This window comes from Aulonocara stuartgranti, assembly GCF_965226115.1.
Source record: "Aulonocara stuartgranti genome assembly, chromosome: 1".
In the NCBI taxonomy this organism is placed as follows: domain Eukaryota; kingdom Metazoa; phylum Chordata; class Actinopteri; order Cichliformes; family Cichlidae; genus Aulonocara; species Aulonocara stuartgranti.
Genome location: NC_138939.1, coordinates 13,642,890 through 13,659,446, shown reverse-complemented (window position 1 = coordinate 13,659,446; position 16,557 = coordinate 13,642,890). Strand labels below are relative to the sequence as shown.

The 16,557-nt window shown below is 40.2% G+C and overlaps 1 protein-coding gene across 5 annotated transcripts in view; it reads left to right on the top strand.

Annotated features, from left to right (window-relative positions):
- The first annotated feature begins 621 nt into the window (after positions 1-621).
- mdga1 (MAM domain containing glycosylphosphatidylinositol anchor 1) overlaps positions 622-16,557 on the top strand; it is a 204,458-nt gene continuing 188,522 nt past the window's right edge. For 2 of the 5 annotated variants that reach the window (XM_082538193.1, XM_082538192.1), the window contains exons 1-3: positions 622-714; positions 905-1,577; positions 3,420-3,509. In XM_082538193.1, the coding sequence (XP_082394319.1) occupies positions 1,574-1,577; positions 3,420-3,509 (94 nt within the window). In that variant the 5' untranslated portion in view covers positions 622-714; positions 905-1,573. Of the gene's footprint in view, positions 715-904; positions 2,272-3,043; positions 3,138-3,419; positions 3,510-16,557 lie in introns of those variants that run through there. The other 3 variants (XM_082538194.1, XM_082538195.1, XM_082538196.1) reach the window with 3 other exon arrangements.

The following is a 16,557-nucleotide window of genomic DNA, read 5'->3' as shown; positions in this document are numbered from 1 at the left end:
ATTGTTTTACACCCTGTGTACACTTACTGATAACTGCATGAAAATTATTCACTAGCAGATGCAACTAAATAGGGAATAATAAAGATGCTTAGAAAATTGAGTGAAAAAATCACGCAACAAATAGCTATGTTTATATTTCATGACAGAAATACAATAGGTGAATAAATTACGTTTTTAAAAACAATAAGATGCAATAAAGATAGACGAAATATTGGAATACAAACAGAGTCTCAGTATTTCTATTTTGTGTGAGAGAGGTAAATGGTCTGTGAGAGAAAAATGTTGCACTGTATCCAAAGATAATTCCAAAAATGATTTACAACTGCTTTGTATTTAATGACATTCACCATAAACTTAACAACCTAAGCAATATTCTCAAACTGCTAAATCTTTCCCATTAAGCAGACTAAAGAAGATATTAAGAAAACAGTTATACAACATAAAGCCTCAAGGTTAAAGTGTGAATTTATTTCTCTGTCACACGCAAAATTATTAGAATAAACGAAGCTAGTCACATTATAAATGACTCAGAAAAATGGAAACTGGATGCCTTAATATATTTCTACCAGGAACTATATCGCGTTATGCATTTAAGCTCACACGCAGTTCCCTCTAAACCTAATAACTACGCTTTTCTTGTCTTCGTGTAAGGTGCAGTTTCATGTTCCTTCCTTTTCTTTTCATCACCCACTCTTCCTGATTAATCACCAAAAGGTAAACCCACCCACCACCCACATTTTGTGTGAAACAGTTTATTTTTTAAATGAGAAGAAATTGCAACGTTGTTGCTTTGTTGCATAAATACAGTTACAGAAATTCGATGGCTGTTGCTTTGCTTTCGTGACGAATTGCCGCCTCTACTCTGTGTGTTCGATATTTTAAGTGTCTATTTTATTCAATCCAGGTGGAGACAGATGCGCTGCTTGGTGATAAGCCAACATTGTTCGTGGGAAGGCCAGAAATTGCCTTCAAGAGCCCTTAACACGTGTTGTTTTCGGACCCCACGCACACACACAGACACGGGCACAAGCACAACTGACGCTCATGCCACACGTGCACGTTCAAACAGTGGCGATGAGCTGAAACGCCCTCCAGTGGCTTCACTGAGAACCCACAAGACCGAGAGAGAGAGAGAGAGAGAGAGAGAGAGAGAGAGATGGGCACTGTAAATCTGTGTGTGAGAGAGACACCATGTGCGTGCTTAGGCGAGTTGGGGGGGCGGGGATAACAATGGGTCTGTTTATGCTGTCATAAATAATTGGTCCATGCAGAGGGATGGCTGTTTTCGGGGTTCCTCCATTATGCTAAAAGAAAAAATAACTTTCTGGGCGCCCTTCAGCTGTAATTGGCATCGACGATTGCGTGTACCAGCAGTGGACGAACTCCAGGAAAGAGTCGACAAGAGAAAAACAGGAAAACACGCGCGTTCCCCTGCTGTTAAAAACACCCTGTTGCTACCAAAGGGTTGAAAACCTATTCCAAAGCGAGTGAGAGACTGGGAGTGGGAGAGGGGAGCAGTGGCGTTCTTTTGACAACCTGTTCAGTGTGGAAGCTGTGAGGCTTGAGAGCATCTATGTGTAAGCCTCTGTCCTCCCTCCCCTTCTTCTCTCCATCCCTCTCGCTCTCCCTTTCTCTCTCACACACAGACAGGGGCGGTCGTTCTCAGTCTGCGCACATATTCCACTTGGCCAGCATCACTTGGAGTCCACAGACACAGCGCTGATTGAACTAGCGGAGGGAAGCTCATTTTCAGAGCGCATGATTGCGTTAAAGGGGCTTCATAGACTTTCATCGGCCAGAAGCAAAGAGGGAGAGAAAGTAAAGGCGTTTCAACCACGCCTTTTAGAGTAAATAATCCACAAAAAGGCAGTCCGAGTGTATAGGATTTCCCCCAAGTAGCCTTGCCTGAGTTTTTCAAAGGAACAGAGGTTTTATTTTCATTTTTGAGAAGAGGGACTCTGAGGAACCGAGCTGTGCGATGTTCTGTCGACTACTTCTCCGTGCGTAAAATAAAAGTTTAACACCCCGAAGAGATTCTTTCAGAGATCTGGGAGCTCGAAAAAGTCCACATTTCCACTCTGGGAATTTTAGCTAAAGCTCTTACTGGACGCGCAGTGGTGGAGGATATAAAACTTTTCTGCTGTTTCTGTGGTGAAACACTAAGCGAGGTTGGTCTAACGGAGAGCGAAGGAATCCTCGTTACTGAGCCGTGAGAAGGGCGCGTAGTACTGGGTAGCGGACTGACCCAAAGGACGGCACCTCGGAGACAAGGTAGAGATGGCACACTGTCCCCAACGCTGAACTGGCAATACTTGAACAAAATATATGTCAGATTGGCATCATTTATCTATTCCCTTCACATTATGTCTGTCTCATTTTTAAAGAATGTTTTATAGACTGTTTGTCAGCGCTTAATTGACGCTGGAAGTATTTTCAAATGTACCCAACATTATCAAAGTCGATCATTAGTTACACGCGCTCAGATTTTGGGATTGCTAAATTATTTGCAATATAGGCAATGCGTGCCCGTCAAAGCATTAATGCCAGGGATTCACTTGCTTATATCGCAGAAAGAAACTTTGATTACAGCGCGCTTTATAATGCGAACGGTGAATGCAGTCCTCTCACAAACGTGCGTTCTAGACGTCGGAGGAAACCCCAGTGTTCGGGAAAAAGAGTCAGCTAAGAGGGTCCATTATTCCCTCACTCAGCTGGATTTCATTCCTTGTCTTCAGGTGTCCTACAGGTTTTGAACCACCAGTGTGCAACAAGAAAACAGCTTTCCATTAATACATACACATGCATGATAAAAATGAATCGGAATAAATCAGAATAAATCAGAATAAATTACGTAACACGTGCATATTTCTGCTATCACCGTCGACCTGACAGAGTAGGAACAACTGTACTGATCTGAAGGAATATGTGCGGGTCTCGGGGTCTAAAGTAGTCTCCGCGACCCCACTTGTTGTTGCAAATCCTCCATGAATACTGCAGTGTAAACCTTATTGTGCTCCCGACTACACCTGCCCGCCGCTGTGCCTCAGTGAGGGGTGGACAGAGGAAGTTTAGTCACGCTAAACAGCAGACATCTACAATCCTGTCAATCTCCAATTCTTCATCACACTGGACTGCTTGTAAGCTTTCTATAATCCACGATTGATTGAATTACCTGCCCTTTAAGTTGAATGAAGCGAGGTTCGCTGCGCGGTGGGAACTAAATTGCTCTGTAATATTATTTTCACGGCTTATGGGGTTGCAGGGGACATAGTTGAACACTAAAACAAAGCAATTTAAAGTATCTTTCCCCTCCTTTTTGATTACAATCACTCAGTTGTCGTTTCTTCCATCCTCCATAGTTACGTTTGCAGGCTGTTCCATTCCGTGCCTCTGTTTTCACCCTTGTCTTTTTCTCTCAGGTTATGACGGACCTGAGCTGAACATGGGGCTTTTTTGGATATTGTTATTGTCTCGTGTTTATGCTCTTGCCTGGGGCCAAGGAGTTTACGGTAAGGGCATTATATTTACTTATGTATTCCTGTTATTACATCAATACATGCTTTATTATGCTGACTGAGTGAGCTTGCTAGCAACGAGCGTAATTGAAGGCTTGTCATGAGCTCCAAATTGCTCTTGTTTCAGCAAGGCCTTGCAATAACTGGTCTTAACACTCCTGAGAAAAGCCTGAGGGAGATGGACAACAAATTATCTTAAAAGGGAGAGTTCACTTCTTGGAAGTCAAAAGAGGAAAGCTGGGAAAACATCCAACCCTGTAGTGGAAGGGAAACCCAGCTACTGTAAATCCAATTTAATTCCATTTTTAGGCTGAAAAAAATAAAATCGTCATGGTCAAACGCATGTGTTATACAAAGTCTAAATTAGGTTGGTGATTTATTACACAAAGTGAGATTAAAGTTGTCCAAGGCTTATGATTAAAAATGAAAAAAGGGCAAAGTTTGGCTTGAATTAAGTTAACACTTTGTCCCATACATACTGAATCAGCTCCACACAGAGGCACCCGCACTCTGAACGACAGCGAGAAAGACGAGAGAGCAGCACAGGCAGAGTTAGAGCGCTCTGATATACGGTCCGTCTTTGTCAGGCAGGTTAAACAGGACAATCGCTCTATGCTTTTTAGGATAAAGCTGAGATTTGTCACCTCTTGCGACTGCAGTTTACTGTATTACAGAAGCTCAGTTGCTTCAGCAACAGGCGCCTGGCCAGTTAAGCATCCTCCTGTCCCTTCGGGCAAGAAAAACACACAAACCGATCTGTCAGCTTTGATACTTTGATTTTGACATTTGAAGGCATGTGGCAGCCATTGAAAACAGGGTCTGTTTAGTCATTGTAGCACAGAGTGCTGTTGTCATAAGCAATCCCGCAGCCTGCCTTCACACTGAGAAATGCTGACAATCTGTCATTTGCTGAAGCATATAGGCCTGTATAAAAGTCCTTCCTAATCAGACTCGTACTGCTCCAATACTTCGCACTGCGGCTGTCATGTCAGCATCTGTGTAAACTATATCCAAATTACACGGACAATTCTCAGATTTATTGTATCCACTGTAACGTTTCAACTGGAACCACTAGTTGAGAGACTGCATTGACTTTAAAATAAAATACTTGAGATTTTTGCTTTCAAAATCTGTATTTTGTCAGCCCTCAGCTCTTGTAAGAGCCTATAAATGTACAATAATGGCGATGGATTGAAATCACCAGAAGTGTGCAGAAGTTATTTTTTTTCTCAGATTTTCTCTCATCTGTGCACTTATTAGTTCCATTACAAACAGTTTTCCGAGTTCATGTTTTAAACGCAGGTGTACGCCTTACCTTGGGATTGTTATTAGCATGCTATTATGTTCTAAAAGATCAAATTTGTGGATGCTGCAGATGTTTTTCTAACAAAATGGTTCAAAAAGATACTCAGAACTTGAGGTGTGCTTTCATTGCTGGCTGCCATTTTTTTTAAAAAATTGAACATTTGTCTCCCTGTGAAGGTACTTCTGTTCTACTTACACGGTCCCGTTAAAGGCTCACATCTCAAAATCACCCTTGTGCATTCTTGTTCTCATCTATTTTGTTTCATAGCTGTGTAAAACAGTCTTGCGTTCTCTTCAGGGTGATGTACTGGGTCTGATGAAACATCTGAGCCTCATGGGCTCTGTCACAAATATGCAGTGGGTCGAAGCAGATATGCAGTCACTGGCAGGCGTGGAGGCTCCAGCGCTGTTTAGTTTGGTTGTTTTTTTTTTATCAGAGTCTTCCTTCCCAGTTTTATAGAATATGTGTCTTTTGTGCAAGAGTAGCCTTTTAGGCACCGCTGCGGGAAGAAAAGGCCCACAGCTTTCTTGGGAATTGTACTGGCCACTATTCAGACGCCCAGCAATCCCGGTGGATTGTGTGTTGGTGTTGCTTAGCTGAGCGTATCTGTGTTCATGTAGGAAAATCACCGTCGCTAAAAAGAGTCATTCAGAAAACGCAAATGGTTTCACAATTTACACAATTGCAGTAAATAGCACAAGTAGGGGTGATCAGGAAGAGTGCCAACGAGTTTGGCATGCTGTATATGCAGATATGCATAAAATGGTTTCTGTCACTTTGGAATTGTTTAGCACTTGCTCTAGCAGACAGATGCGACTCACCGTCCGTCGGGAGCCAAACGGTGAAAGCGTGCCTGATTGATGTCAGTGCTTTGGATGGCTGTGAGGTTCATTTACTGTAGCCTTCTCTGGGGTGTTTTTGGATGTGTGCGTTTTTATCAGCTCACGCTTGTGAATCTGTGTATGCAGGTGTTTGTGCTCGTGTATGCGAGTGTGTGAAGAGTGTGATCCTGTGAACTTCTGGGTGTGTTGTAGGGCTGGGCGATATGACCCAAAATTCATATCTCGATATTTTTTAGCTGGATGGCGATATAAGATATATATCTCGATTTTTTTTTTAAGCCATAAAGTAAGAACAAAAAGAGAGTTCTTAGTCAAAGCTGTGTCCCAGATGTCACACAGGCACTTTTATTAACATACAGCACAGATGTACATGAAAAATTACTCAAAATTAAATTATGAGCATTCATTAAATAATAATGCTCCATAAATAAAAGAAAACAAGGTTGTTTTTGTGCTAAACAAAGAGCTCACAATTGTGCAGTCAAAATGTAAACTAAAAGACGCTGAGCGTAATAACAAAGACAGACAGATTTCACAGCTGCTCTGTTCCCAAGTTTTACTGTGTGACTGATAGCCTGGAGTTTGAAATCCGCTTCATAACCACGTCTCTTACAGGTGCCATTTATGGTCCTTATACACACACAATACGGTAATATTACGTTGATGCACAGTACATATCACTCCGCGAAGCTCCTCGGTAGCCGTAATGCGCCGACAATCTATCAAGCGGTGCAGCTCCGTAGCTTACCAAAGTCGTACTCAAACATTTTTGACAGATTGCTGAGCGCCGTGTACCACATAAAATCAGTTCGCGGCCATCAAGCACAACCAGAATTCATACATAAGGCGCGCTATCAACTTTTGAGAGAATGAAAGGATTTTAGGGTTAGCGCTGTTAGCTCGTTAGCATGTTTAGCTCGTTAGCACGTTGACGCCGTCCAGCCCCACGCATGGGGCGATGCGCAGTAACTCGTTAACGGAGATTTGCCGTGTCCGTCTTGTCGCTGCCTGCATGTGAAGCCATGGGGGAGGAGGGGGAGTTGTCTTCAGTGAAGGCGAGGCGGAGTAACGTTGCGTAGAGACAAAAGTGGACGAAAGAGAGGCAAACTTGCGGCTCCACAACTATAATTATAACGTAACATAGACTATATCGATATAAAGGATATTGTCACATCTTATATCTCGTATAAAAATATATCGATATGTTTTAAAAACTCGATATATCGCCCAGCTCTAGTGTGTTGGTGTGCGCAAGTGTGAGAGGGATATGCTTGTGCAGAAGACACACTCAATCCCACTGCAACAGTTTGCTGGCTCAGCAGGGACTTTAGGATCAGTCACTGTTTTTCTTGCAGCAGTGTAGTATTGATTGGACTTCTGTGAGGTCTGTCAAAAAGCTTGTAACACCTGTCCGTCAAATTGGAATTGGACAGACAAGTACACCAATAAAATGTGATTGTGTATTTAATAGCAAAAAGAAAAAGCCTCACACCATATGTTTTGTCACAGCTAAGCAAGCTTTGTTATGCAAGTTTAATCAGATCATTTATAGTACGTCTTTTTTTTAATTTATCAAACATTCTCCTTCTCTCCTCTGTTTTCTCTTGGGGGATAAGCCTTTTATATGCATTTCCTCACAAACATTCCTGCATATATACATAGTGATTCTGAAGTTTCATTTAATCTGGATATACTGTAATCCAAGGGCATTACAAGCATGATGTGGCATTCACATGCGGCAAGTCTTAACGCACTTAAGGATTAAACTTCGAGGCAGTTTGGCAGGATGTGACTTCTAAACTGAAGAGTCAACACAGACAGAGTGTACCAGGAAAAGTGTCTCTTCATGTTGTGGTACTGCATGACATCACACTGTGTGAAATAACAGAGTTCACAGAGACACCAAATTATTGATTGCTCGACAAAGTCACACAAAGCCATTAGCTGGTGGTGTAGATGGAATCCAGACTGCATTAGGCTGCAATGTGATGCTTCATTATGTGCTTGTTAACAGGAAATTTATTGAACTTAAATCAGTGATTTTGCTTAACAGTGCTTTTGTTTTTTTAGATTTGAGCAAGACTCGTATAGTAGCTGGGGAAATTAGGCCTCGCCACTGGCCACAGAACAAAGCACTACAGGAAATGCAGAAACTAAGTTAATATGCTTAAAGTGTGCACAGATGTAACAAAACTTTGAAGATGTTGCCTAAGGTTGAATGAAAAGCTTGCTGCATTTCCCATTTTTATTTGCTGTCTCTGTGTATATGTTTTAATCTGGAACTTTATTCACTGCAGTCTATGATGGAAACTAAATACACACATTTACTCAAGTACTCTAGTTACCTAAAGTAACTACCTTTAGTACATCCATCACTGCTAAAGAACCAAACAAAAAACAGAAGTATTGTTTTATACCACTTTATGTCAAAATCTAAAATTACTTAAAATGTGACCATTTTTTTATTTAAGAAAGAAAAGATGACATTTGCTAAGCAGTATAACAAGTACATACATCCTGATTTTTACTAGTTGCAATATTAAAGTAATGTAAACATTAAAATACATTATTGACCAAATCCTAAATAATATAGCCACACTAACACAGACCTTGCTGCTTTCTAAATGATTTCATTTTTACAATAGTTATTATTTAATTTATAATCATTTTCTGTTTTTTTTTCTACTTTCGGATGAAAAACTTAAACGCTTTACTTTTAATAGAGTATTTCTGTCTTGTGATATCACAGAAGATCTACAGTATATTATCTTCCGATGGTACACAGATGAAATAGATCACCGCAGGTTTATGTGACCTGGCCACTGGCTCCCCTGTGACTTTAACTCTTCCTCTTCTCACATCAGCACTTTTTGTTTGTGTCTCTTTCATGTCTCATGCTACTGAGTTTATTTTGAATGCTGAATATTGCCCTTTTCTAATAAGCATCCATAATTTATCGGTGGCTCTGAGGCAGTGGAGGAGGAGGAGGGGAAGGGGGAGAGGAGACAGAGATTGGAAGAGACTGAAACGTTAAGCAAGAGATGATAGTAATCTTTTACATCCCTCCTAATCCTTACCTGCTTTTTTCTTTTGACATGCAGAGATGTAGGCACCGAATATTCAGAGGCGCATGCAGACATGTAATCAGGCAAGGTTTTGCATCAAAACACAAGTCTAAACCTTACCCATATGTAACCTAAATTTAAAATCACTTTGAACTTTGACCTCGATCTTAAAACCTGTAGTTTTTAATTTTGAGGACATGTTTTTTCATCACTAAAAGGGAGTTGGTCACCAAAACATGACTGTGTACACAGATGATTATAAATACATCAGTAATGCAAACACACACACACTATCCATGTTTTGCTTAACAGATTGCACCCTCTTACATGAATATGAACTATAGCTACCAAGTGACCTTTCTGTCTGTATCACTTTTAATCAAAGGCCTTGAAATTGTTGGAGTGCTGCTCAAAGTCAATAACTTAATCTCTTTTTAAAAGCATAGATAGATAGATAGATATTAATTTTAATTACATTTTTTACTGACATTCATAGATACACTACAATGCTTCCCCAACTAAGTTTTCTTACCATTTTTTCCCTTGATCACTCTTCCTTGCTCTCCTTTCCTCTTTCATATTTTGCTGTATAGCTGACTCGATATTAAAGCCTGACAACATTCCTATTAACCTAGAGATCAGCTGCAACACCACAGACCTATGGCCAAAATGATATGTTGACTCTGGTTTACACTAGTCTCACTACCTGGGGGCTAAAGGATAAGCACACTAAGACACTAAGACACACTATGTCATTGGAGGACTGATTTATCACCATGCTTGCCATAAGTTAGACCTGGAGCTGGCGGTGGGCTCAAGTAGCTCTAGATAGTGTGGCGCATGGTGGCAATACATAGGCAACAATACACACACACACACACATATATATATATATATATATATATATATAAATATATATATTAATTTACTTATTAGATTTTTTTTTATCAATACAGCAAAAAAGTAAGAAATAAGAAACTGCATTCAACTTCATAGCACGGTGGGCAGTATAACTGGTCTTGTATGGACATTTTTGTTCACTTTATTGGAGAGTGAATAAGAAGATTAATATGAATAGTCTTCTTCCAGCATCCCATTAATGTTTGTATACTGTCCCTTCTTCTCTTCATAGCAGATCGTTGTCCCTACCAGCACGACTCACGTCAGAGGTCTCCTAATGTTAAAAGAGTGTTCTTCCTCCCCACTGATGCCAAATTCTGGCTCATAGGGAACTGTCTGTTTCTTAGGGTTCATCCTCTAAAACTGCAGGGTTTATATCATACATATAAATGAATACATGTAAAGTGGCTCGAGATTACTTTTGTCATAAATTTGCTGTAAAAAAAACAACAACTTTCTTTTGTCAATCCAACACTATCAGTGAATCAATTCTTTTGCCAGGACAAATTAAATATACAAGTTTGATGAGGCAGAATAAAATGCTGAGAATCACTGGAGGCTCCTGAAGCATGTTTCTATGTTGAAGCGCAGTCACAGTCTTTATAATTCTTGCTCAAAGATCATTACGCAACCCTTCTTCAATCTGTTCATTTGTAGTTCTTATTTCCTGTCTTCGTATTTAACTCTCTCTCTTGGATGATTATGTTATCATTCATGCAGATACAATTTTCACATGCATGTACAGAGAAGCATGTGCACAAACATGTTACCTTCTGGTGAACCATACTCCTACCGATTTTCATGTCTTTGCATTTGGATGTTGGTCAGTGTCACATACGTGGTAATAATACATGGGACTACACACACCAGCACACATACCTCTTTGGATGAGAGATGTCCAGAGTGTAACAGGATGACGTAGGTGCCCTGTGGGCAGGAAAAACTGTCAGGGAAACTTCACTTTTCTCGTCTGTACTGCCTCTGTACTCCTGTCACTCTGTCAGACATTATCAAGCACCTCTTACTGGCTCTACTTCAGGAGGGAATATGTGTGGGTCTCTGTATGTTTCTTTGTGCAGAAATTTAGTAAAGCAGAGCATCTTTATATTTCAACGTATTTTGGCGAAAGAAAAAATAGCAAAGTTGTTGTGCAGATGTGCTCTGGTGGTGTCTTTTTAGTTTTTTGTGTGCACGGGGACTTGAAAGTTGAAGAATAAGGGGTATAGTGTTTTAATGTGTGAGTTGTATTGTGCACCTGCATGCATGGACATGATAGGGAGGGAACATTTGGCATCTAACTTATTCATGAAGGCAACAGGACGGTTGTGAACAGCGGTGAGAACATGGCTTACATCAGAGACCGTCTGCCTCCTCTTGCACTTCTCTCACACTGTCACTTGCTTTCTTCTTCACTTCTCTTTCACCCTGCTTTCCTTTATCTTCAGCCTTTATTTCTGTCTTTAGCTTCATTCTTTTTGCTGGTAAATCTTAGCATAGTTTCCTCATATATTGCAAGATTTATATACAAGCTTCTCTAAGTGGATTTTTTCAGAAATATCAGACAGTCCTTGTGAAAATTATGCAAGCCACAGTATTTTTTCTTGCCACCACTGGTACTTTTAAAAGTTTGAATTTTTTAATCCTACAGACATTGGCATCAACAATCCCACATATAAAGTTACTCTGCTTGGAATACTGCTTGGTCCCTGATATCTTTTTCATCATGTATTGAAATATACAGAATATATTAATATGCAAATGTTGGTTACAAAACTTCTCATATGCTGAAGAAAGAATTCAAGCAGGCATGTTTGTTGTACACATGGCTATTGTCACCTCTGTTGTACATATTTGGGAAATGAAGAGCCAGGTGTCATAAATCTAGGGCAACCTGCTAGTTGACCTAACCACCACCCTCACTGCTTCACTCACATATTTATCCATTCACACACTGATTTGTTCATGTGTGTGCTAATAACTTTTACATGTCCTTTGTCACATTGTCTTTATGAAACTGTCTTCTCAGTAAACTCGCACAATGCAGTCGTGCATTTACTACTATCATTACCAAGACAGTAAGTTGTTACAGTCTGACAACTGGCCCTATTTCTTGGACCAGGTTGCACAGATGTGGCGCTAAATCACATCAGAAGAATGGAGAGAGTCAATAAAAGACAAAAGACTATGAAACAAATTGGATACAGTTTCCAGGTCTTAGAAAGTGAAGCCACAACAGAAGTGCATGTGGCTCTTGAGCTCTTAGAGCCCCTCAACTATGATTGACTACAAGCTTTGAACAAAAGGGGGGAAAAAATCAGCTTTTTGTATATTTATTTACTTTATACTCATTCTATCCTTTTTCTTCTGTTGTTTGGTAAAAGAGGATAAATTGTTCTTTTTATGCTGAAGGTTGCTGACCCCTGCAATAGGAAGTCAGAGGTATAAAAAGATATAGAAGAAAACGTCTCGACTACTCGTCGATCTTTGATCGTTGTCCTTGGTAAAACCTTGAACCTTGAAGGTTTCAAAAGAGGGCTTAATTAGCTGAAAGGTGATGTCATGGTGGCTATATTCACCTTTTTCTTTAGACATTCTATACAAGAACAGACATGGTTTTTTCATGCTCACAGTTGTGGTGGTGATTGAGAAGTATTTTTTCAAACAGTGGAACCTGTTGATGCCAGACATGAAAGATGTCAGAGCCTCTATGGATGAGAGACATCCAAGCTGTAGGTCCTTAAAAAATAAAATTGCCGCTTGGGTAAACATTGCCATGTACAAGTAAAAACAAATAAAGACAAATAACTAAAATTCTGTAAAATACACTAGGTTGGATTTAAGAATTCTCTCTGTAAATGAATACTCTATGGGAGGCTACAGGTGTCAACAACACAGCTGACACATTTTTTTTGACTCACACAAAGCAAATTAGGGGACTTTACATATCTGTATTTATGATGGTGCCCTCAGCACACGTGTATATACAGATTTGTTCTAAATAAATGAGTGGCAAAAATATATGCTCTAAATAAATTAGAGGTAGAAAGATGTGTTTTAAATAAATGAGTGTCAGGAAGCACACAGTCTACTTTCTGCCACATTGTTTCAAGTTGTTCCTACCACATAGATTTTGCCTTTCCCTGTAGTGACTGCCAAAACCCCCAAACGACAACAAAACAACCACAGCTGCTCAAGTTGGTCGTGTCCAACTAAACTTTCTGACAGCAAGAAGGGATCAACACTGGAAATCTATCTTTTGCTCCTACACAAGTCAGGCCTCAATAATTCAGCGATGCGTGCTGCTTGGAGATCTCGCCCTCTCCCTTTTCCTCTTTCGTTCTCAGTCAGTGTCTCAAACTTGTTCTCCCTCAGTGGCAAATTCCCCTCCTCCTCCCATACACATGGTGGTTTTACTCAAATTTTCCGGCACTTTAAATGTTTGAAATTTTAGCCTGCTGCTCTCACACTTTCACATCTTTTTCTTCTCATGCATCTCAGCTGGCTCAGAGGAGATGGGGTATAATCTGCCGGATATTTTGAAAAGTCCCCATGTTCTCAGTGTAGCAATTTACCTGCCAGCAGCTACACATTCTGATCCCTCTCCTCCTCCGCCACATCTTTCCTCATTCTGGCTTTAACCATCTACTAAACTTTTACCAGTCAAAAAAGATGTTCCTGTCACCTTCCTCCCTCCCTTCCCTCCTCACACTGATCCTCTTTTCCTTCCCAGCCATCCATACAGCTACCCTTAGCATGTCATAAAAGTGCATCCAGTCTGAGCTTTCCATCCTCTTTCCATCCTAATTCCCTCTCTTCATCCACGTCCTTTCGCTGGATCCAACCCTTAAACTCTCCTAACCCCCCCCCCCACCTCCCTTCACTACCCTTCTCTTTCTTTATACACAGCCTCTCTCTCTCCTCCAAAGCCCTGTCATCTTCTCACCATCATCCACTGATTCAGTGGCAAGCATCCACCCACCTCTCCACTTACTGCAAATATAGGACATAGCGCACACGGTCATTGAAAGCTGCAGACAGGCTTTTGGGAAGCCAGTGGACGGCTGACACTAGGGAGCAAGGAGACAGCCGCAACCTGAGGAAATGAGGACAAAGGGAAAGGTGCTCTGGTTTGATTTGGTTGGTTGGTGTAAGCCTGTTACACCAACCAACTGTTTATGAAATTAAGCAAACAAAAAACTGGAGGATGTAACTGGTTCAATTTCTTTTATTTCATAAAAAGGATATAAAAAGAAATAAGAAGACAGGTTACAAGTGTAAAAAAGATTCATATATCCTTTTCATGTTTTCTTTAACTTAATAATAACAATGGATTGCATTTATATAGCGCTTTTCGGGGCCCTCAAAGCGCTGTACAATTCCACTATTCATTCACTCTCACATTCACACACTGGTGGAGGCAGCTACAGTTGTAGTGACAGAAGCAAGGCTGCCATATCGCACCATCGGCCCCTCTGGCCATCACCAGTAGGCAGTAGGTGAAGTGTCTTACCCAAGGATACAACGACCAAGACTGTACGAGCTGGGGCTCGAACCGGCAACCTTCCGGTTACAAGACAAACTGCCAACTCTTTGAGCCCCGATCGCCCCTGATAGTTAAACTTGACTTTAACTATCAGCCCCACCGAGTGAGTTTTCTTACAGGTTAAGTACCCTGTCAGTCATCATTAAATATAGCAGAGTGAGCCTCATTTCAGTTGCTGGATTTACTACAACATGCTCTCTGTGTTATTTGAGAGCACTGCATTGTGGTTTTTAAGGAACAGAATATATTCTATATGTTAGTAAGGTTGATTGTGCATATAAATATCATGTTCATACATTCAGTTAAGTAAGACTGCAGTGTAGTGTGTAATGTTGCATGTATTATTTAAATGTATTTATATACTTTTTTTTATGTATTTATTTTTTTAGACTCACACATAAAGGGAAAAAGTCAGTATTGTTGAAAGAACTACTGATGCACGACGTGAGAAATAAAAATTATTGATGACCTTCCTGATTTATAACAGTAAGTGCATTTGTAACCCTGGAACAAATTGATGTGATTCACAGAATGCACTGAAAAAGATCTTTTTTAAAAAACAGAAAATGCAGCTAAGCTTACAGAGGCAGGTTTCACTACCTCGACATGTGACATGTTCACTGCAACAGCTATATTAAACCAGAAACAGCAGTGCAGACAGCATGTGTGGACGAAGCGCAATCAGTGTTAATGTCATTTTTTATTTATATGAAGCAGCATGTTACGTCTAATGTAAAATTTAATCAAAGTGACATTGCTTCGTTAGAGGAACGAACATCTGGAGGTCAAAACACCGAAGATTCTTCTACTGCTTGATAGCAATTTTACCATGTTAATTTTCAGCCACATTTCTGGTTAAGGTTTGAAGTCATTGAACAACGAAAAGGTTAATTGTGAGAATTTGCAAAGACAAAACCGAACACAGGACAGTTGTCAAATGGGAGGCTCAGAGCTGCAGATCTCTGAAAGTGACACAATGGACAGAGATACTTGGATAGTCTAGCTAGAAGGGCAAGTGCTTCACTCTTGGCTCAAGGGTCACCAGAGTTTCTGTAACAGCTCAGACAGTGTAGACGACATTGCTTAACATCAACCTCTATGGTGAGCATCCAAGAAATCTTTGGCACAAAATAGAAAGATTAAACTTTTCTAAAGAACTTTTAAGAATCCTGATGATTATTAGAGGGATATTCTTTGGTTAAATGAGATAAAGATAAAATTGTTCAGCTCAGCTGTGGTCCAGCATGTCAGGGATGAACCTGGCCAAGAATACCACAACCGAATACCACATAGTCTGAGAGTGAAGCACAGAGGTGTTAGTGCAATGATTTGGAGTGAGTCCAAAAGTAAAAGTGGTGAAGACACTCAAATATATTTCTTAGTTATGCATTTGAGATTGGGTTTCTGATTAGCTTGTTTAGTTCTAGTTTTTAATTCTTGTTTTCTTTGTAGCTTCAGACTACCTTATTATTTTATAATTAGTTTCCTTGCAATGGTATTAAGTCTTTGGTTCTTGTGTTTTCTCTATTCTAGTGATAAGTCTTTGTAGTCTTTGGCTTTTTAATAATAGTCTCACTAGTGTCCCTGTTCATGCCTCCATCTGTGTTCCTGACATCTTACGTCTTTTATTCAGGTTATTCGGGTCATTTTCCTGTTTTACTTTAAATTTTGTGTCCTTTGCTTCGTGTATGTCCTTCATCAATTCCCTGATTGCTTTCAGTATTTTTTTAATTACTTTCACCTTTGTTGCCTTCTTCACCTGTTTGTCATGCCCCATCAGTTTTGAATGTATTTATGGTTCTGGCATCTCCCCAGTGTACTCTCTCTTTGTATCGTGGATTTTGTACTCTGGAATATTTACACTCGTTGACTTGATAAAAGGTTTACTTTTTTAAGTTCTGTATTTGTCTCCTTAAATCTGTAAACCTTGACAAGGATCACCTGTGTTAAATATTCCACACCTGCTCCCAGTCAGGCTCTGCAATGCAAATATAGTGTCAGCTGTCTATCTCCCACTTGCCTGATTGCCTTTAAACTTGGATTAGTCAACCTTTCAAGCACTGCTTGTTTTCCCATGTCTGCAGCTGATCTCCTCTTTGACCTTTTGGGCTGCTTCATGGACTTCTGTTTGTATTCTCCACATCTGGTTTGTTTGCCACAGTTCCTGCCTTCCTGTGCACGACCACTTGCTGTTTTAAAATAAAGATTTAGATTTTGGATTTTTTTCCCAGCCTACTGAATCCTGAATTTCCACCTGTCCCCCTGTGATAGTGATATGCTGACTGGAATCCAATAAACACCTTTATTTCTATTTTAAAAAGACTGAGCAACGCAGCCCTCAGGCAAAGAGCAGAAGAAACAAAATCTGGTTGTACATTTCTCCAGA